The sequence below is a fragment of the Papio anubis genome, chromosome 15, assembly GCF_008728515.1.
Source record: "Papio anubis isolate 15944 chromosome 15, Panubis1.0, whole genome shotgun sequence".
Lineage (NCBI taxonomy): Eukaryota > Metazoa > Chordata > Mammalia > Primates > Cercopithecidae > Papio > Papio anubis.
In genome coordinates this window covers 348,847-371,761 of record NC_044990.1, presented here as the reverse complement: position 1 = coordinate 371,761, position 22,915 = coordinate 348,847, and the positions used below count along the sequence as shown (strand labels likewise).

At 41.2% G+C, this 22,915-nt stretch overlaps 1 protein-coding gene and 1 pseudogene across 9 annotated transcripts in view; both read right to left on the bottom strand.

Moving 5' to 3' along the window:
- The window catches only part of EEF1AKMT1 (EEF1A lysine methyltransferase 1), a 65,670-nt gene that overhangs the window by 22,146 nt on the left and 20,609 nt on the right, over positions 1–22,915 (bottom strand). For all 9 annotated transcript variants that reach the window (XR_001896640.3, XR_001896639.3, XM_009191577.4 and 6 more), the window contains exons 3-4: positions 7,379–7,461; positions 1,369–1,649 (exon numbers count right to left, since the gene is read on the bottom strand). Coding sequence is in view for 7 of the 9 variants with exons in the window: in XM_009191577.4 (XP_009189841.2) it covers positions 1,369–1,649; positions 7,379–7,461 (364 nt within the window). In the remaining 2 variants the exon portion in view is untranslated. The remainder of the gene's footprint in view (positions 1–1,368; positions 1,650–7,378; positions 7,462–22,915) is intronic.
- LOC103879070 lies at positions 12,791–21,639 on the bottom strand (annotated as a pseudogene).

Here is a 22,915-nt window from a genome sequence, read left to right as displayed (position 1 = left end):
GTCTAGTGGGGACTTGAGAACTTTTCTGTCTAGCTAAAGGATTGTAAACACACCAATCAGCACTCTGTAAAAACACACCAATCAGCACTCTGTGTCTAGCTAAAGGATTGTAAATGCACCAATCAGTACTCTGTAAAAACACATCAATCAGCACTCTGTGTCTAGCTAAGGGATTGTAAACGCACCAATCAGCACTGTGTAAAATGGACCAATCCACACTGTGTAAAATGGACCAATCCGCACTGTGTAAAATGGACCAATCCGCACTCTGTAAAATGGACCAATCAGCACTCTGTAAAATGGACCAATCAGCAGGATGTGGGTGGGGACAAACAAGGGAATAAAAGCTGGCCACCCCAGCCAGCAGCCAACCGGCTGTTGTCCCCTTCCATGGTATGGAAGTTTTGATTTTGCTCTTCAGAATAAAGCTTGCTGCTGCTCACTCTTCAGGTCTGCACCAACTTTAAGAGCTGTAACACTCACCACGAGGGTCTGTGGCTTCATTTCTGAAATCAGTGAGAGCACCACCCCACCACGAGGAACAAACACCAGACATGCCACTTTTAAGAAGTGTAACACTCACCGCGAGGTCCACGGTTTCATTCTTGAAGTCAGTGAGACCAAGAACCCACCCGAAGGAAGACACTCCAGACATACCACCTCTATCTCCCAAATGGCTGGGAGGCCCACATAACCACACCTAATTTTTTAAATTTTTGTAGAGATGGAGTCTTGCTATGTTGCGCAGCCTGGTCTAGAATTCCTTGCCCCAAGGTTTCCTCCCACCTTAAAGTTCTCAGATTTACTCTATTGAATTTTACCATATCTGCCTTAAGTATATCAAATCCAGCCTGGCTGCACACACCTGTAAGTCCCAGCTACTTGGGAGGCTGAGTGGAAGGACTGCTTAGCCCAGTGGTTTGAGGTTACAGAGAGAAAAAAAAAGGTATATCAATCTCACCAGTAGGAAAAATCTTCTACATTAACCCAATCTAATGTCTACTCTGTAACCTTAGGCAATTCACTTAAACTCTATAGATTCTAAATTTCTCTTTGATAAAGTGTAGAGGCTGGATAAAATACCACTACTACTGATGATGGTACGTAAAAGTAACAGCTGGCGTTCATCAAGCAGTCACCATGCACCAGACCCGGTGTTGGGTACTTTGTGTCACTTAATTCTTTAGGATCCTTAATGGCAGAGTATTATCAGTCCTAGTTTACAGGTGAGGAATCCAGGGCACAAAGAGTTAAATAACTTGTTCACAAGTCACACAGGAGGTGGTGGACTCAGGATTTCTTCTTGACCCTTAAGACCTGAATAGCCACTGTCAGTGACTTTCATGAGATATGAAATGCAGCACCTACCTGTGCACAGCAGAATCTTGCCCCGTGTCAGGTACTTGATGGTTTCTGATGTTTTTCTGAGACATTCCTCCGAAAGATAGGGAGGATCTGCTATTACGATGTCAAAACTATGTGCAGCAATTCTTTCGGGTAAGTCCAATGGATTATTGTAATCATAGAAAATAAATTCCTCTCCATACATGGCAAATCTTTTGTCATATTCAAAGATATATACAGTAAAGTTTTCTCTGCACAGCTCTCTGAGTTTCTGGTAAACACTAGGGGCACTCACACATGCGATTCTAGGAGACAAAATGAACATACTCATGAAACATCTTTAATAGAGAGATTACGGTGTTAACAACTACTTCACTAAAAAACACACAGGTCTGAGTGCTCAGATTTTCTTACAGGAAACAATGCAAACTGGTGTAATAGTCAATGTTGAGAAAAAACTTTATAGTGTCTCACTTTTGAGGAATCTGGTACTTAAAAGTCTGTAACTTATAATTTTTTTTTTTTGAGATGGAGTCTCACTCTGTTGCCAAGGCTGGAGGGAAGTGGCGTGATCTCGGCTCACTGCAACCTCTGCCTCCCGGGTTCAAGCGATTCTCCTGCTACTCCTTCCGAGTAGCTGGGATTACAAGCACGCGCCACTGCGCCTGGCTAATTTTTTTGTATTTTTAGTAGAAATGGGGTTTCATCATGTTGCTTGGCTGGTCTTGAACTCCTGACCTCAGGTGATGTGCCTGCCTCAGCTTCCCAAAGTGCTGGGATTATAGGCGTGAGCCACCGCGCCCAGCCTGTAACTTATAACTTTGAGATATGAAAGACTATAGTTTTTATAGTGAAAAATGTAAAATAGCAGGAACACATTATGACAAAATTTAGATTGAAGTTAACCCAAAGCCTAAATTTACCTATTATTTTCATGCTAGGCCTTTGATATTTATTTTAAGTACTTTTTGTCCCAACTAAATACTATAAAGTCATTTTGTAATATTCATCATCTTGAAAGATAAACCCAAATAGCTCCCCAGCTCACTCCAGTTCTCCACAAAGATACATTAAAATGCAATCTCACTGCAGACAAGCTGTTCTGAATTTCTGCTTTGCTTCTTTATTGTATAAGGAAATTAAAGTATCTATCTCATTACAGCAGCCCACAGTTTATGAATGGGTAGCGTTCCAAGAGTTAACTGTTAAAACCAACTGCTGGCCGGGCGCGGTGGCTCATGCCTGTAATCCCAGCACTTTGGGAGGCCCAGGCGGGCAGATCACAAGGTCAGGAGATCGAGACCATCCTGGCTGACATGGTGAAACCCCGTCTCTACTAAAAATATAAAAAATTAGCCGGGCATGGTGGCGGGCATCTGTAGTCCCAGCTACTCGGGAGGCCGAGGCAGGAGAATGGCGTGAACCCAGGAGGTGGAGCTTGCAGTGAGCCGAGATAGCGCCACTGCACTCCAGCCTGGGCAACAGAGTGAGACTCTGTCTCAAAAACACAAAATAAATAAAATAAAATTAAAAGCAACTGCCGAAAAGCTTAGAAGTAACCTAAACATGGAATTATTGAGTTGACTGTGATACACCTATTTTTTTTTTTTTTTTTTGAGACGGGGTCTCACTCTGTTGCTCAGGCTGGAGTGCAGTGGCATGACCTCGGCTTACTGAAACCTCTGCCTCCCAGGTTCAAGTGATTCTCCTGCCTCAGCCTCCCGAATAGCTGAGATTACAGGCACCTGCCACCACACCTGGCTAATTTTTGTATTTTTAGTAGAGACGGGGTTTCACCATGTTGGCCAGGCTGGTCTTGAATTCCTGACTTCATGATCCACCTGCCTTGGCCTCCCAAAGTACTGGGATTACAGGCGTGAGCCACTCTGCCCGGCCACTAATTTTTTATATTTTTTTGCAGAGATGTGGTTTTGCCACGTTACACAGGTTGGTCTCAAACTCCAGAGCTCAAGCCATCTGCCTGCCTTGACCTCCCAAAGGAGGCGTGAGCCACCGTGCCCAGCTGGTATGCCTATTACAATGGAAAGTTCTGTGTCCATTTAAAACAGGCTGAAGCAGCCCTCTCTCTGCTGATAAGGAATGATCTCTTAGATATATTCAAGGAACAGAACGGTGTTAAGTATGCTTTCCTGGGAGTGGGGATATATGCTTATAGTTATACAGGTGACCTCTATCCAAGAGACAGTGACCATGGCTGCCTCATGGGAGAGTGCCTGGGGGACGTGGATACAATGGAGAAGAGATTGACCTTTTCTCACAATTCCTTTGTCACGTTTGGATTTTTATATGTGCATATATTGTCATTCAAAAAAGGACCTAATTTAAAAATTACGCTCAGCTTTAAAAATATGTGATACATTTCTTAACAGAGACAAGGTACCCATCTTAAGTACCCATGCCAGGCTAAGCAGGCTTCTCAGCCCAAAGACACTGCAGCAGATAACAGAACCAGTGACATCACATAATGTTTCTATGGAAACATGTGTTCCTGCTGGCAGGACACAACTCTCCCTGCACGGCAGCTCTGGATCAGTGCGGTGGGAGGGGGAAAAGAAGCTGGAGTACAGTGGGATTATAGTCTGACTGTGCTGACAGAGAATGAACTGCAACCAAGGATTATATACGCACACTATGAAAACATCTTCCGATAAAGAAGGTGAAAAAAGATATTTTCAGACAACAAAATTGCCTCCAGCAGGCGTTCCCTGAGAAATCCACCTGAAGGATGTACTTCAGGTAGGACAGTGGTCCAGGATGCAAGAAGGAATGAGAGCAGAAAGACTGGTGGGTCTGGTGGGGATGATGGTGGTTACCTGGCAGCAGTGGGATCAGAGAACCTATGTTGAAAGCCCAGCTTTGCCACTTCCCACGGGGTGACCTTCTGCAAGTAGCTGAACCTCTGGTCTCAGTGTCTGTCTTTAAACTGGAGAGTGTAACAGGAACTAATGCACAGAGATGTGAGGATAGAATGAGATGACCCTGACAACACACTTACAGCAGGAGAGGGCACACAGTAAGCACTCAAGAAACGCAGTTCCTACTCATCTTTAAAATGATGACTCAGTTCCTATGAATACTGAAGTTGACTTTCAGATGAGATTAAAAGTTGCTTCCAAGGCCCTCGTATTAGTGGCAAAAAGGAAAGTATATGTAAAAGCAGTGTCACTAAGAAAAACCTACTAAACGACTACATATAATCAAAAAAAGAAAAAGAACAGTGAAAAGAAAAATGGAAGATTTCCCACTACCGATGGCAGACTGAACACATTCACGTAAATGTGCTCCCTCATGAAAGCCCACTAAAAACAAGAGTGCGATTTCATGTTGTCTTATTTAGGAATACAAGAACAAAAACCAAGGGGTGTGTCAGCGGAGACTAAAGCTATCACGCTGAGGAAGCGGAAGAGCAGATGGGTGGGTAGTGGGGCTCGGCAGACCTGCAATGGCCGAATCCTGCACTGGCACCCGGAAAGCTGAGAAGCGCCCTGGTTCACGAGGTGGCACACGCGAGGGCTCAGGAAGCCACAGAACTCGGTAACTCAAGAAGCAGAGGTGAGGGTGGGGCCAAAACTGGGAGGTTTCACTGAAAGGCCTATTTTAAGAAGCATTCTTTCTCAGGATTATCTGCTATATCCCAAAGCCTGCCTCCCCATGACGGTGGCAGAAAACTGGAGGGATGTTTTCTGGATGGGGGGATGCTTGGAAGGAGGATGCCAGGCACAGTGGATGATGATGTGCTGTGTGGAAATTAGGAGGATTAAGTTAAACGCAGTGGACAATGAAACTTCCAGCCTTTCAGTCACATGCCTCCAAGGATGATGTCAACTAGATGTGTAACTTCCAGTCAGGAATTAGGAGAACCTTCCCTGGACCACTGACAAAACTACAAGAAAAGTCTTAGACACGGGGGTTCCCTAAGACAATGGCTCATTCAGATGCTCCAACTGTAGAGATCAAAGCAGATGAGGCTCCCAGTTTTCGAGTGCCCCACCCTTCAATGTCCACAGACACTTAAGGAACACAGATTATATAAATATATCACATGAAATTAACAAACAGAAAAAGCATTTTGAGGTAAACAGAGACTATAGAGGGAAAAGAGAACTTTTAAAAATTCTGTAATATCCTCAGAAGGATGAACAAGACACAATAATAAAGAAATACCCAAAGACCAAAAAAACAGAGCTGCAGACAATTCCAAGCATGGTAGCAGGTATGGTAAACTCAGTAGAAAGTTTAGAAGATAAAGTTGAGGAATTCTCCCAGAAAGTAAAGAGACAATAAATAGAAAAAGAAGAAAATTAAAGATCAGGTACAGTATTCAAAGAAGTTCCAAAAAGAGGAACAGAAAAAAAAAGTGGAGAAAGAAATCAAAAAAATAATGTAAGATAATTTCTTAACGGAAGGACATGTGTGTTGAGGATGAAAGGCGCTCCAGTACCCAGGACAACAGATAAAAACTCCACAGTGAGGCACATTGAATACTGGGGATGGATAGAAAAAAGCAAGTTTCCTATAAGAAATCAGAATGCTACTGGATTTCTCAACAGCATGTACGGAAGTTTGGAGACAATGGAGCAACGCCTTCAAAACCTGGAATGTGCTGTCCAACAAAACCATCACAATCAAGAGGAAGGGTAGGAAAAAAGCATTTTCAGACATGAAAGGTTCTAAAAACTCCCCTCCTACGTGCCTTTTCTGTAGCAGCTATCGGAGGAGGTACGCCACCATGGTAAGGCTGTAAACTTAGGATGGGGTACGGGAAATAGGGAATCTAGAACGAAAGACAGGTATAAGGACTCCAGCATGATGATGAAGGGAGATACCAAGAAAAGAGGTGGAGCAAAACCAGCGTGAGACCATGCAGACTGGGACAGGTGGCAGAGCTCTGGGAACAGGTTTTTTTTAAAGAAGTTGAAATATGTTTGAACTTACTGATAGGATATTTAGACAGAGAGTTCGGGGGTTAATAAGGGATATGGATATAGAATACATTAAGCCTTTTAGAACCCTTTGGCTTTTTTTTTTTTTTTTTTTTGAGACAGAGTCTTACTCTGTCTCTCAGGCTGGAGTGCGGTGGTGTGATCTTGGCACACTGCAACCTCTGCCTCCCAGGTTCAAGCAATTCTCCTGCCTCAGGCTCCTGAGTAGCTGGGATTACAGGATGCACCACCACGCCCAGCTAATTTTGTATTTAGTAGAGAGGGGGTTTCACCATGTTGGCCAGGCTGGTCTCAAACTCCTAACCTCAGGTGATCTGCCCGCCTCAGCCTCCCAAAGTGCTGGGATTTCAGGCATGAGCCACCACGCCCAGTCACCATTTGACTCTTTATATGCATGCAAAGTTCTGATAAAAGTAAAAACCAGGCTGGGCGTGGAGGCTCACGCCTGTAATCCCAGCACTTTGGGAGGCCAAGGCAAGTGGATCACAAGGTCAGGAGTTCGAGACCAGCCTGGTCAATATGGTGAAACCCCGTCTCTACTAGAAATACAAAAATTAGCTGGGCGTGGTGGCGGGTGCCTGTAGTCCCAGCTGCTTGGAGGCTGAGGCAAGAGATCGCTTGAATCCGGGAGGCGGAGGTTGCAGTGAGCCGAGATCGCACCACTGCACTCCAGCTTGGGCGACAGAGCGAGACTCCATCTCAAGATAAATAATTAATAAATACATACATACATACCAAATTAACGAAAAAGAAAACCTATATTCTTAAAACTTCAAAATGGTCAAACATTAAGATTTTCTCTTTTGAACTGAACTCTATAAGGATAAGAAACAGGTTAGAAAATGTTAAAAGGAAAAGAGATAAGACCTTCCACAATGAATAGGTTTCTGAGTGGGTCTCTAAACCCAGTGTTGAAGCAGGTCTTAATCTGTCATGTGCTGCAAACCATGATCTACAATATTTGCAGATTATAGTTCAGAATTCTTACAAACCATCTGTCATCCAGAAAGGACATTCAAAATATTCCATTAGATTAGAAGCCAAAAAGAGAAACAAAATTTGAATCTCACCTGCCACCTTCTCCTACAGCTGCAATTGCCTCCTGTGCAAGTCGCAGAGCAGTTTCCTGACTATACCAAAACTGGCTCAACTGCTGTAACAGAGAAATGGGTTGATAACATTTTAGAACTGGCATAAGCTTTGTTCTTTTAATTTGTATCTACTATACCAGTGGACAGATAGTTTTAAAATTTTTTTCTTTTGAAAATTAATTTTTCTTTGAAATTACTTTAAATTAATACAAGCCCTTAATGAATGAATGGAATCCAGGCATTGAATATCAATGGCTATTAACACCACAAAAGGAGACAACCAGTGTTTCTCCCGATAGAACATACCCCTACCTTTGTATGAGTTTTGCCAAAAAAAGAAAATAGAACTTGAATCTAAGCTTCTAGGTTCAACTAGCAATGAAAAGAATTACAAACACAGAGGACGGAAGAATGAGTTCACTAACACCAGAGAATACAATCAGCAAAATCCAGACTGTGCTCCTTGCCCACAGCCTCATCTTACCTTATGCATGTTTCCTGAATTACTCGTTTTTCCCTTGGGGGCAAGTTTGTTTTTCATCTTGCTCCTTCTGTTTCATGCTGATTGATGATTTTAAAAAAATTTTAGTGATCTTTAATTATCTATTCATAGTTATAAATTAAGCAGGAGTTTAATGGAAGAAGTAGCGTGGTTTTCCTCTGCAATCATACAAACCTATTTCTCCAACAGGCCTCTCTCTTCCCTGAATGGCAGGCTGGGGGCAGCTAGTTGCATGGGGCATGCCAACTGGGGGTTCTCTGCTTTAAAAATCTGCCCTGTGTGGAAACAACTCAAATGCCCATCAACTGATGGACAGACAGAAAAAATGTGGTACATCCATACAATGAAATACTACTTGGCCATAAAAAGGAACAGGGCACTGATATACGCTACATGGATAAGCCTTGGAAACATTACACCGAACGAAAGAAATCAGACACAAAAGGCCACATACTGTGTGATTCCATTTATATGAAATGTCCAAAGTAGCAAGTCTACAGAGACAGAAAGTGGATTAGTGGTTGCCAGGCGTTGGGACAATTGGGGAATTAGGAGGTGACAGCTGAAGGACATAGGGTGTCTTTTAGAGGCAATGAAAATGTTCCAAAATTGACTGTGGTGATAGTTGGACCTATCTGTGAATTTACTAAAAACCATTGACTTGCCGGGTGTGGTGGCTCACACCTGTAATCCCAGCACTTTGGGAGGCCAAGGCGGGTGGATCACCTGAGACCAGGAGTTCGAGCCAGCCTAGTCAACATGGTGAAACCCTGCTTCTACTAAAAATACAAAATATTAGCCGGGCATGGAGGCACGTTCCTGTAATCCCAGCTACTCAGGAGACTGAGGCAGGAGAATCGCTTGAACCCAGGAGGCGGATTACTTGCAGTAAGCCAAGATTGCACCATTGCACTCCAGCCTGGGAGACAGAGTGAGACTCCATCTCAAAAACAAACAAACAAAACCATTGACTTCTCTACTTTTAAAAGGTGAATTTATGGTATGTGAATTATATCTCAACAAAACTGAGATCTGCTTAAATAAGGAGAGCTTTACTCAGAGTATGGAGGACTTTTGTGTACTTCCTTCCTGAATGGAGCTGACTTTTTCCTTCTTTCTATGCTATGGTGGAGCTCTGGAGTTATCTTAGATTCTATTCTGTGTCTCTTTCTGGCTTTCCTACCCAAATTAGGGCATCCCAAAGCAGACTCTCCAGTTTGTTTAGTGAAAAATCCTCAGGGATTCAGCCTGGAGGTGGGTACCTCCGATGCTATGTATGTCTTCTGGATATGATCAGAAGGGGAAGAGAGCAACTGGCCCAAAGATGTCAGCAGGCCATCCTTTAATTAATCACGCAGAAATCGGCCCATGAGCCACTTTTACCACTTACGTTCACAGCCTCTGAGTTTGGAACCCAGAGTCTCTGCTTCTTCTCTGGAAGACAGACTCTCATCTTTGCTCCAGTTCCCAGAGAGGCTGGTAGTTTTCTCTGCTCTTCCACAGACCATCTTACAACCACTTTCTTTCTTTCTTCCAGAAATTTACTGAAATTTCTGTCAATAGCATCCTTTGTTTCTTTGTTGTTTTTTAACATTGTAATTACTTTTTTTTTTTTTTTTTTGAGATGGAGTCTTGCTGTGTCGCCAGGCTGGAGTGCAGTGATGCAATCTCAGCTCACTGCAACCTCCATCTCCCGGATTCCGGCAATTCTCCTGCCTCAGCCTCCTAAGTAGCTGGGATTACAGGTGTGCACCACCACACCCAGCTAATTTTTGTATTTTTAGTAGAGATGAGGTTTCACCATGTTAACCAGGCTGGTCTCAAACTCCTGATCTCAAGTGATCTGACTGCCTTGGCCTCCCAAAGTGCTGGGATTACAAGCGTGAGTCAATGTGCCTGGCCTAATACTTTTATTACTTTTATGTTTAGCTCTTTAATCCACCTTGACTTTTAATTTTGTGTATGGATTATAAGGATTGAATTTTTTTTCCCCAAATCTAGGATACATCAGGACTCAGTTCACACCTGTCACTTTCTCTGAGTGGGTTTCCTTGACTTCCCCTCCACCTCAAAAGTCTGGGGAGGTGTCCTTGCATTTTGCTCCCCATTTTGCTCCAATAATCACTTTTGTCTTAGAATAGTTTTCTTGAGAGCAAGGGCAGTGTTTTATTTATTGTTATACTACACTTGATGTTGTGGTTTTTTTTTTTTTTTTTGGCTTTTGTATTTTTATTTTACTACGTTCTGGGATACACGTGCAGAACGTGCAGGTTTGTGGCACAGGTATACACATGCCATGGTGGTTTGGGGCACCAATCAACCCATCATGTAGGTTTTAAGCCCCACATCCATTAGTTATTTGTCCTAATGCTCTCCCTTCCCTTGACCCCCACCCCCTGACAGGCCCCGGTGTGTGGTGTTCCCCTCCCTTTGTCCATGCCATGTATTCTCATTGTTCAATTCCCACGTAGGAGGGAGAACAAGTGGTGTTTGGTTTTCTATCCCTGTGTTAGCTTGCTGAGAATTATGGCTTCTAGTTTCCTCCATATCCCTGCAAAGGACATGAACTTATCCTTTTTTATGGCTGCATAGTATTCCATGGTGTATATGTGCCACATTTTCTTTATCCAGTCTATCACTGATGGGCATTTGGGTTGGTTCCAAGTCTTTGCTGCTGTAAACAGTGCTGCAATAAACATATGTGTGCATGTGTCTTTATAGCAGAATGACTTGTAATCCTTTGGGTATATACCCAGTAATGAGTCAAATCATATTTCTGGTTCTAGAGCCTTGAGGAATCACCACACTGTTTTCTACAATGGTTGAACTAATTTAAAATCCCAACAACAGTGTAAAAGCATTCCTATTTCTCCACAGCTGTGCCAGCATCCGTTGTTTCCTCATTTTTTAATAATCACCATTCTAACTGGAATGAGATGGTATCTCACTGTGGTTTTGATTTGCATTTCTCTAATGACCAGTGATGTTGAGCTTTTGTTCATATGTTTATTGGTCACATAAACGTCTTCTTTTCTTTTGAGAAGTGTCTGTTCATATCCTTCGCCCACTTTTTGATGGGGCTGGTTTTTTTCTTGTAAATTTGTTTATGTTCCTTATAGATTCTGGATATTAGACCTTTGTCAGATGAGTAGATTGCAAAAATTTTCTCCCATTCTGTAGGCTGCCTGTTCACTCTGATGATAGTTTCTTTCGCTGTGAAGAAGCTCTTTCATTTTAATTAGATCCCATTTGTCAATTTTGGCTTTTGTTGCAATTGCTTTTGGTGTTTTAGTCATGAAATCTTTGCCCATGCCTATGTCCTGAATGGTACGGTCTAGGTTTTCTTCTAGGGTTTTTATGATTTGGGGTTTTACATTTAAGTCTTTAATCCATCTTCAGTTAATTTTTGTATAAGGTATAAGGAAGGGGCCCAGTTTCTCTTTTCTGCATATAGCTAGCCAGTTTTCCCAGCACCATTATTAAATAGGGAATCCTTTCCCCATTGCTTGTTTTTGTCAGGTTTGCCAAAGATCAGATGGTTATAGATGTGTGGTATTATTTCTGAGATCTCTGTTCTGTTCCATTGGTCTATATATCTGTTTCAGCACCAGTGCCATGCTGTTTTGGTTACTAGCCTTGTAGTATAGTTTGAAGTCAGGTAGTGTGATGCCTCCAGCTTTGTTCTTTTGCTTAGGATTGTCTTGGCTATACGGGCTCTTTTTTCTTTCCATATGAAATTTAAAGTAAGTTTTTCTAATTCTGCAAAGAAAGTCTATGGTAGCTTGATGGAAATAGCATTGAATCTATAAATTACTTTGGGCAGTATGGCCATTTTCACAATATTGATTCTTCCTACCCAAGGGCATGGAATTTTTTTCCATTTGTTTATGTCCTCTCTTATTTTCTTGAGCAGTGGTTTGTAGCTCTCCTTGAAGAGGTCCTTCATGTCCCTTGCAAGTTATATTTCTAGGTATTTTCTTCTCTTTGTAGCAACTGTGAATGGGAGTTCACTCATGATTTGGCTCTCTGCTTGTCTATTATTGGACCTTTTAAAAGGTTTATCTGGATGGTCTTACTAATATGGAATGGTTCTAAATCACTCAAAACAAGGTGGTGGGCCAGGCGCGGTGGCTAACACCTGTAATCCCAGCACTTTGGGAGGCTGAGGTGGGTGGATCATGAGGTCAGGAGTTCAAGACCAGCCTGGTCAAGATGGTGAAACCCTATCTCTACTAAAAATACAAAAATTAGCTGGGCTTGCTGGCGGGTGCCTGTAATCCCAGCTACTTGGGAAGGTGAGACAGAGAACTGCGTGAACCCAGGAGGCAGAGGTTGCAGTAAGCTGAGATTGTGCCACTGCACTCCAGCCTGGGTGACAGAGCGAGACTCTGTCTTGAAAAAAAATAAAAATAAAACAAGCTGGCATTCAAAATGACTATAACAATTAAAACAAGGTACAATTCAAAGTGGCAAGTGGTATGAATGAAAACATTAATAACACATCTTTAAACCAATAAATATTTACTGAATATAATGAAAAAGAGAATTGCTTCAAATATTTCCCATCTGGATGTCTGCATGCTATTTACTAAATATTTATTCATAAGTCCAGGTTTAAAATATTTCCAAAGACAAAATGTACATATACATGTGGGTATATGTATTAATTCATATCTACATCTGTCTATTCATTGTTTTTTTTTTTTAGATGGAGCCTCACTCTTATTACCCAGGCTGAAGTGAAATGGCACAATGTCAGCTCACTGCAACCTCCGCTTCCTGGGTTCAAGTGATTCTCCTGCCTCAGCCTCCTAAGTAGCTGGGATTACAGGTCCATGCCACCACGCCCAGCTATTTTTTGTATTTTTAGTAGAGACGGGGTTTCACCATGTTGGTCAGGCTGGTCTCAAACTCCTGACCTCGTGATCCGCCTGCCTCAGCTTCCCAAAGTGCTGGAATTAGAGGCGTGAGCCACTGCGCCTGGCCATGTCTATCCATTCTTATCTACAGGAAAAATGCCTAGCTCTGACCTCTACCTCTGCAAAGGACAGCTGGAAGAAAGTCCCTAGCATACAGAAAATGGAAGGATTTTGAGTTCACTTGATTTGGGAGGTGGCAGACAGTATCTGCTACCATGCACCGTAAGTGGTAAGAGTTGTCTGCTGGTTGACTACTGAACTGCCCTTCTTCCTCACTCCAACACCATCAGGGCACAATGCTAGATTTTGGCTCTCCTCATATCATTCCATAAAGATAAAGAGTCCCACTCCTTTTTTTAAGATACTTGAAATACAACCTTATTCTGATTCTAAATGAAGAGGAATAAGAATGACAGTAACAAACAAGATTTTACCACTGAGCACTGTGATGTGACTGTAGCAGTCTTGTATTTGAAACTCAAGAAGGAATCAACTGCATTTCAAAACAGCTAAATATGCAAGTCCAAACAATTTAGGTATTTTTAAAACTGTGACATTCACTTTGAAGCCCATTCATCTCCAGCATCTCACAGATGAAGCACACGTTCCACTTACCTACATAATAAATGGGCACACATGTTGTACCACTGATATTACACGACAAATAAAACTAGACTTCTGATGCTGGGCTCCAGCTTCATTCTCACAGGTTATCATCCTCATCAGGGAGATGACGATCTCTGAACAACCTCTATCTAAATCGTGCTCATATTGCACTGATGCTCAGTCCATGACAGCCTCTGATGGGGTAAGGGCAGGTATGGCAACAAACTCCAAGTTAGGGTCTCCAATGAACTTCCTAGCAAGCCAGAGGAAGAGCTTTTCAAAGTTGTAGTAACTTTTGGCAGAAATGTCATAGTACTGAAGATTCTTCTTTTGGTGGAAGAGAACAGATTTTGCCTTCACTTTCCTGTCCTTTATACCCACTCAGTTGCTCTCAACACAATAGGGATATTTTCACATATTCATAGCAGATCTCTGTGCCAGTCAGGCACAGTCTTTTTTTTTTTTTTTTTTTTTTTTTTTTTGAGATGGAGTGTCTCTCTGTCACCCAGGCTGGAGTGCAACGGCATGATCTCAACTCATTGCAACTTCCGCCTCCCGGGTTCAAGAGATTCTTCTGCCTCCTGGGTTCAAGAGATTCTTCTGCCTCAGCCTCCCAAGTAGCTGGGATTACAGGCACATGCCACCACGCCTAGCTAAGTTTTGTATTTTTGCAGAGATGGGGTTTCACCATGTTGGTCAGGCTGGTCTTAAACCCCTGACCTCAGGAGTTCCGCCCACCTTGGCCTCCCAAAGTGCTGGGATTACAGGCGTGAGCCACCAGAGGATCTCGGCACATTCTTGTAAGTTACTCTCGATGTCACATCAAACATTATAATGGCATGCTGGGCTAGGATATAATAGCCATCTCTCACTCCACCAAATTTCTTCTGGCCAACTGTATCCCATACAAAGAATGGGTCCTCTGTTGGTGTGCAACACAAGGCAATGAACCTCAATATCCAAGGTAGCTACGTACGTCTCAAATTCACCAACTGACATTTCAAAAATGTAGTTTTCCCAGTACCAACATCACCAACCAATATAAGCTTGAACTGGACTTGGGACTCTCCTTGGGCAGTCACCATGATGTTCCTTCCAGAAGCGTCTTTCTGCCTGTCCAACTGAGGAGAATCCTGCTCTTAATATGTTACATGAATGTGGCTTTAAAAGTCAAAAGCACTACTAGGCTTATAAAGAAAAACAATAGTCTTGTATCCCATGACCTCCTGCCATTGAGCCTCACTCCTCAAAAGCAACCATTTTCAACTCTTGGCTCTTCTCTGATCATCTATCCCCACATCTCTAAATACTGTGTTTTAAATGCTATCCCTTGATAATCCATCATATATACGCTATGTATTTATTATGATAGATGAGGATTTTGCCCTCTCATACACATCATTTGCCTTTCCTTCACCCTCCCAATATGGTATTTATTTATTTATTTATTTATTTATTTATTTATTTTTTGAGCCAGAGTCTCACTCTGTCGCCCAGGCTGGAATGCAGTGGCACGATCTCAGCTCACTGCAACCTCTGCTTCCCAGGCTCAAGTGATCCTCCTACCTCAGCCTCCCAAGTAGCTGGGACTACAGGCACACACCACCATACCTGGTTAACTTTTGTATTTTGAGTAGACATGGGATTTGCCATGTTGGCCAGGAGGGTCTCAAACTCCTGACCTCAGGAGATCTACCCCGCTAGGCCTCCTAAAGTGGTGGAATTACAGGCGTGAGCCACCGTGCCCAGCCCCAATGTAGTTTTAAAGCAAGTTTTGATTAGTTAGCATTAAGTATCAGTGTTCATTATTGAGCCAAGTGGTGTACTATAATAGCATTTCTTTTCACTAGAATTCCTTTTTGTTTTTCTTAGAGTAAGTAAATGCATGACTGTTTCATTTGCTTGGTTAGTTTGTATTCATCCCTAATTCTTCTAACATCCTCTATTGGCCTTTCAATATAATTTTCTACATATTGGATATCCTATCACTTTTATTTTTTCCCCTGAAGATCTCTGTCCTGGAACACGCCATCCTCCTACAACAACCTAGATTGGCTGCTCTCCAGACTTGCAGCACAACTGTTACACTGGGACATTCTGTGTCACCATCATCCTGGGAATTCCTTCTCCTACTACATGCATCAGATTTCCTATTCCTTGGAGCTCAAGTCTTCTTTCTTCTCACTTGCAGCAAACCCTCTGCAGCTCTTGAGAAGTACACAAGAGGGAAATGTAAATGAGACTTCACATAGCTAAAATATTTTGATTTTATCTTCACACAAGTAATAGTGTAGCTGGGTATAGAATTCTAGGCTATAGTTGCGTGTGGTAGTATGTGTATAATCCCAGCTACTCAGGAAGCTGAGTTTGCTTGAGCCCAGGAGTTTGAGACTAGCCTGGGCAACACAGTGAGACTCCATTTCGAAAAAGAGAGAGGGAGAGGGAGAGGGATTCTAGGGCAAACAAAATTTTCACTCAAAATATTGAAGGCATCGCTCTATTTTTAAAAGTTTCTAATAAAGCTATTGAGAAGTGCAATGTAACTCATAGTCTGAAGACTTTGTAGGAGACCTGTTTTTATTCTGGAAGGTTCTAGGATGTTCTTTGTCATCTGTATCCAGAATTTTCATAATCATGATAATCATGTGTCTTAATGAGGGTCTTCAGTTCTGGGAAATTTCTAATATTCTTTAAAGCTTTCCTTCCCTCTTCATTTTTTGTTCTGTTTTTCTGGAATCTTATTTGTTGAATATTGAGCCTCCTGGATTTATGCTAGTTTTCCAATGTCTTCTTTCCTATTTGTACATATTTATGGTGTACATGTGATATTTTGTTACATGCACAGAATGTGTAATGATCAAGTCAGGGTATTTACGATATCTATCACCTTGAATATTTATCTGTGTTGGGAACATTTCAAGTCCTCTCTGCTAGCTATATTGCAATATACAATACACTGTTGTTAACTATAGTCACCCTACTCTGCTATAGAACATCAGATCTTATTCCTTCTATTTCACTATATGTTTGTACTCATTTACCAATCTCTTTTCATCACCCCTACCCCACCTTCTGAGCCTCTGGTATCTATCATTCTATTCTCTATCTCCATGACATCAACATTTTTAGCCTCCACATGTAAGAACATGCAATACTTGTCTTTCTGTGCCTGGCTTATTTCACTTAACATAATGACCTCAGCCGGGCGCGGTGGCTCAAGCCTGTAATCCCAGCACTTTGGGAGGCCGAGACGGGCGGATCACGAGGTCAGGAGATCGAGACCATCCTGGCTAACACAGTGAAACCGCGTCTCTACTAAAAAATACAAAAAACTAGCCGGGCGAGGTGGCGGGCGCCTGTAGTCCCAGCTATTCGGGAGGCTGAGGCAGGAGAATGGCGTCAACCCGGGAGGCGGAGCTTGCAGTGAGCTGAGATCCGGCCACTGCACTCCAGCCTGGGCGACAGAGCGAGACTCCGTCTCAAAAAAAAAACAAAAAAAAAAACATAATGACCTCCAGTTCCATCCACATTGCTGCAAATGACATAACTGCACTATTTTTTTATGGCTAAACAGTATTCCATTGTGTATATATATCACATTTTCTTTATCTATTAATTTGTTGATGGACAGGTTGATTCCTATCCTTGTTATTGTGAACAGTGCTGCAAGAAACATGAGGAGCAGGTACCTTTTTGACATACTAATTTCCTTTGAATAAATATTCAGCAGTGAGAATGCTAGGTCACATGGTAGTTCTGGTTTTAGTTTTTTGAGAAATCACCATACTGTTTTCCATAGTAGCTATACTAATTTACATTCCCACCAAGAGTGTATAAGAGCTCCCTTTCCTCCACACCCTTACCAGTATCTGTTATTTTAAATCTTTTTAATAATAGCCATTCTGGAGTAACATTACATCTCACTGTGGTTCTGATTTGCATTACACTAATGATTAGTAATGTTGAGTCTCTCCTCATATGCCAGTTGGCCATTTGTATGTCTTCTTTTGAGAAATGTCTATTCAGGTCCTTTGCTCATTTTAATGGGATTCTTTGGTTTTGAAATTTTGGTTGAGTTTCTTATATATTCTAGATACGAGTCCCTTGTCAGATGAATAGTTTTCAAATATTTTATACATCTCAATGCGTTGCCTCTCCATTCTGCTGATTGTTTCCTTTGCTGTGTAGAAGCATTTAAATTCCATAGAGTCCCATTTGTCTATTTTGGTTTCTTGTGCTTTTGAGGTCTTAGCCATGAAATCTTTGCCTAGACCAATGTTCTAAAGTGTGTCCCCTATGTTTTCTTCTAGAAGTTTTATAGTTTCAGGCCGTATGCTTAAGTCTAATCCATCTTGAGTTGACTTTTGCATATGGTGAGAGAGAGGGGTCCTGTTTCATTCTTCTGCATATGGATATGTAATATTTCTAGCACCATTTATTGAAGAGGTGTGCTTTCCCCAATGTATGTTCTTGGCACCTCTGTCAAAAATCAGTTGGCTATAGATACGTGGATTAATTTCTGGGTTCTCTATTCTGTTCCATTGGTCTATGTGTCTGTTGTAATACCAATACCATACTATTTTGGTTACTATAGCCTTGTAGCATCAGTTGAACTCAGGTAGTGTGATGCCTCCACCCTCGTTCTATTTGCTCAGGATTGCTTTGGCCATTCAAGCTGTTTTTTGGTTCCATAGAAATTTCAGGACTTTTTTTTTTTCTGTGAAAAATGACATTAGTATTGATAGGAATTGTACTGGATATATACATTGTTTTAGGTATAATCATTTTAACTGTGATTATTCTTTTGATCTGTGAGCATGGGATGTCTTCCCATTTGTTAGTGTCTTCAATTTCTTTCCTCAGAGTTCTGTAGTCTTCCTTGTAGACACCTTTCACCTCCTTGGTTAAATTTATTACTAGGTATTTCTTTTTTTGTAGGTATTGTAAATGGGATTGCCTTCTCGATTTCTTTCTCAGCTACTTCATTACTGGTGTATGGAAATGCTACTGATTTTTGTATGTTGATTTTTGTATCCTGCAACTTTACTGAATTTATACGATCTAAAAGTTTTTTCCTAGAGTCTTTAGGTTTCTCTAAGTGTAAGATCATGTCATCTATAAAGAGGGACAATTTGAGTTCCTCTTTTCCAATTTAGATGCTTTTTCTTTTTCTTGCCTGATTGTCCTAGTTAGGACTTCCAGTACTATGTTAAATAGCAATGGTGGAAGTGGGCATGCTTATCTTATTCCTGATCTTAGAGGAAAGGCTTTCAGCTTTTCCCCATTCAGTATGTTAACTGTGGGTTTATCATATATAGCCTTTATTATGATGAGGTATGTTCCTTTATGCCTAGTTTGTTGAGAGTTTTTATCATGAAGATGTTGAATTTTTTAAAATGCTTTTTCTGCAGCTACTGAGATGATCATATAATATTTCTCCTTCAGTCTGTTGATGTGATATATTATGTTTATTGATTTGCAGGTGTTGAATCTTCCTTGAATCTCCAGGATAAATCCCACTTGATCATGGTGTAATATTTTTTTGATGTACTATTGGGTTCTATTTACTATATTTTGTTGAGGATTTTTGTGTCTATATTCATCTGGGATACTGGCCTGTAATTTTCTTTATTTCTTACATTATTGTCTGGTTTTGGTGTCAGGATAATGCTAGCCTCATAGAATGAATTAGGGAGAATTCTCTCCACTTCAAACTTCTGGAATAATTTAAAGATAATTGGTATTGACTATTCTTTTTAAGTTTGGTAGAATTCAGCGGTAAAGTCATCTGGTCCTGGACTTCAGTTGTAATGTCTCCTTTATTTCTGATTTTATTTATTTTTGTCTTTTGTCTTTTTTCTTGGTTAGTCTAGCTAGTAGTTTTAGTTTTGCCTACGTTTTCAAAAAGCCAACTTTTCATTGATCCATTGATTTTTTTTTTTTATTCTGCATTTTGTTTAGTTCTGTCTGCTCTTTATTATTTCTTTCCTTCTACTCATTTTGGGACTGGTTCTTGCTTTTCTAGTTTCTTAAGGTGCACTGTTAGATTATTTATTTGAAACCTTCCTACTTTATAGATGTAGACTTATATTGCTATAAACTTTACTCTTAGCACTATTTTTGCTGTATTCCATAGATTTTGGTATGTTATGCTTTGATTTTCCATTGTTTCAAGAAATTTTTTGACTTCCTCTTTAATTTCATCCCTGACCTAATGATCATTCAGGAGAATATTTGAATTCCCTGTATTTTTAGTTTCCAAAGTTTCTCCTGTTACTGATTTCTAGTTTTATTCTGTTATGACCTGAGAAGATATCTGACATTTCAATTTTTCAAAAATAGTTGAGACTTGTTTTCTGTCCAAACATAACCACATGGAACTGGAGAATGTTCCATGTGATGATGAGAATGCATATTCTTTAGCTGCTGGATGCTATGTTCTGCAAACGTCTCTTAAGTCCATTGGTCTAAATTTTCTATGTAGATGATCTGTCTGATGTTGGAGTATCCAGCTATTACTGTATTTGTGTCTATCTCTCCTTTTAGATGTAATAAGATCTGCTTTATATATCAGGTGCTCCAGTGTTGGGTCCATATATGTTTAGAATCATTGTGTAGCTGAATTGATCGCTTTATAATTATATAACAACCTTGTTTCTTTGTACTGTTTCTGACTTAAAATCTGCTTTATCTGATATAAGCACAGCTAGTCCTGCTTGTTTTTGGTTTTTTGGTTTCCTTGTGCATGGAATATCTTTTTTTCCATCCCTTTACTTTCAGTCTGTATGTCTTTACAGGTGAGATGAGTTTCTTGTAGGCAGCATAGAGGTGGATCAAGTTTTTTTTTCTTTAAATCTGTTCAGGCAGTCTCTATTTTCTAAGAGGAAAGTGTAATCCACTTACATTCAAGGTTGTTGATATGTGAGGGCTTATTCCTATCATTTTATTAATTTATTTCTGGTTGTCTTGTATATTCTTTGTTTCTTCTTTCTTTTTTATTGTTTATCATTAAGGTTTGGTGGTTTTCTATATTTGCTTTAGCAGTGGATTTTATACGTTAGTGTATTTCCATGATGGTAGATTTCATCCTTTTGCTTATGCTAAAGGATGCGTAGGACTCCTTTAAGTATTTCTTGCAGGGCTGGTCTAGAGGTGATGAATTTCCTCAGCTTTTACTTGTCTCAAAGGAGTCTTGATTTCTCTTTCATTTATGAAGAATAATTTTGCTGGGTATAGAATCTTTTGCTGACAGGTTTTTTTTTTCTTTCAATACTTTGAATACATCACCCCATTCTCTCCTGGAATGTAAGATTTCTGCTGAGAATATGCTGTTAGTCTGATGAGGTTTCCCTTATAAGTGACTAGTCACTTTTGTCTTGCTATTTTTAGAATTCTCTCTTTGACTTTTGATTTCTGACAGTTTGACCATAATGTGCCACAAAGAAGACTTTTTTGAATTTAATCTGTTTGGGAATCTCTAAGCTTCCTATATCTGGATGTGTAAATCTCCTGCTAGACTTGGGAAGTTTTCAGCTATTATTCCATGAAATAAGTTTTCTTTTTTTTTTTTTTTTTTTAAGACGGAGTCTCGCTCTGTTGCCCAGGCTGGAGTGCAGTGGCGCGATCTCAGCTCACTGCAAGCTCCGCTTCTCGGGTTCACGCCATTCTCCTGCCTCAGCCTCCTGAGTAGCTGGGACTACAGGCACCCGCCACCGTGCCCGGCTAATTTTTTGTATTTTTAGTAGAGATGGGGTTTCACCATGGTCTCGATCTCCTGATCTTGTGATCCGCCCGCCTCGGCCTCCCAAAGTGCTGGGATTACAGGCATGAGCCACCGCGCCCGGCCAAAATAAGTTTTCTATCCCTTTTGTCTTCTCTTTGCCTTCTGGGACACTGAAAATATTTAAAAAGCCAGGCGCAGTAGCTCCTGCCTGTAATCCCAGCACTTTGGGAGGCCAAGGCAGGCAGATCATTTCAAGAACAGCCTGGCCAACATGGTAAAACCCTGTCTCTACCAAAAATACAAAAAAAATTAGCCAGGTGTAGTGGCTCATGCCTGTAGGCATAGTAATTACTTGAACCCAGGAGGCAGAGGTTGCAGTGAGCCGAGATTGCACCACTGCACTCCAGCCTGGGCGACAGAGTGGTACTCCGCCTCGGAAAAAAAGAAAATTTTAAAAAAAATTGGCCACTTATGGTGTCCCTTACGTCATGTAGGGGAAGATGGAACCAGGCTAAGCAGGCCTTTACTCAGGATTCCTGGTGGGAACAGCAGTAGCTGTGCTGTTCTTAGGGAGGGTGGTGTGGCTTTTAGTGGCAGCAGCCATGAACAGGAGGTTGGGAAGTGCACACTTTGGCCCTAGTCATGGCTATAAGCAGGGTAGCCTTTCCTAAGGGTACTTTTAATTGTGCAGTGGTCCTGCTACTAGAGGCAGTGGGGTTGCTTGCAGCCAATGGCTCATACTTCAGGCCTGGTGGCAGCAGACCACAGCAGCCCCAGCTGAGTCTGGGGGAAGTCAATGGGGCTCCAGAGATGTGGAGATGCAGGGGCTGTTGGGTGTCATGGCAGGATGCAGTCTTGTGGGAGCTGGGCTCTCAAAATGGTGCCTTGTGTGGGACTTGGCATGTGCTCCCTTACTGGAGCAATGCTATCACGTGGTCTCCAGGCAGTTCCCTATGTTTGTCTCAGGGCCTGTATGGGTCAAAAGGGCTCTTCTGTGGTTAGAACTGCAGAATCCATGGTGGGAATATAAACTGCTAGAAGTCACTCACTTAGCCTTTCCCCACACTGGGGAGCTGCTCTAGGCTCCTAATTGATCCCTGTCAAGCAGGCTGCCTGGCTTCCTCTCCTTCCTCACCTTAGGTGTTTCCTGTCACTTCCCTGTTGAATTCCAGCATTCTCTCTAAGGTAATCTATTTGAAGTGAGATTATTGGCTCACTATTTTGGTTCTTATTTGTGAAGGAGGCAAGTACCTCTAGTCAGACATCATGGTTAAATTTTGTCTGTCAATTTTTATGATTTCTACATTTCCTCAATTTTATAATCAAACCAAAGTTTCAAAATTAGAAAAGGTGTTAATTCTAAGCAGTGGGATTAGCACTAGTTTTCATAACTAGAAAAAAAGTACATAGTATTTTAAAAATTGAGAAGAAGGAAAAAAGAAAAAGACCACCTCAAGAATAATGCAGTACTTCAAATTTCTTACATTTGTTATTTATAGAAGCATCAAGCTAGAAGGTAAACAGACATAAAGAAGGGAAGCAGTGAGAAAGAGGTTTTAGAATAAGTGGAACATGTAGAATAAATGGAAAGAAACATGTTTATCACAGTTTCAAACAGGGTAAATAGGAAAAGTTTATTTAACTTAGAGATCCAAACAGGACACAAAAATGTAAAAGACTATAAAAAAATGATAAGCATACAGAAGCTTCCTTCCAGTTGCAAAGTGTTGAAGATATACCTATTATCAAGGGGTAGTCACAGACAA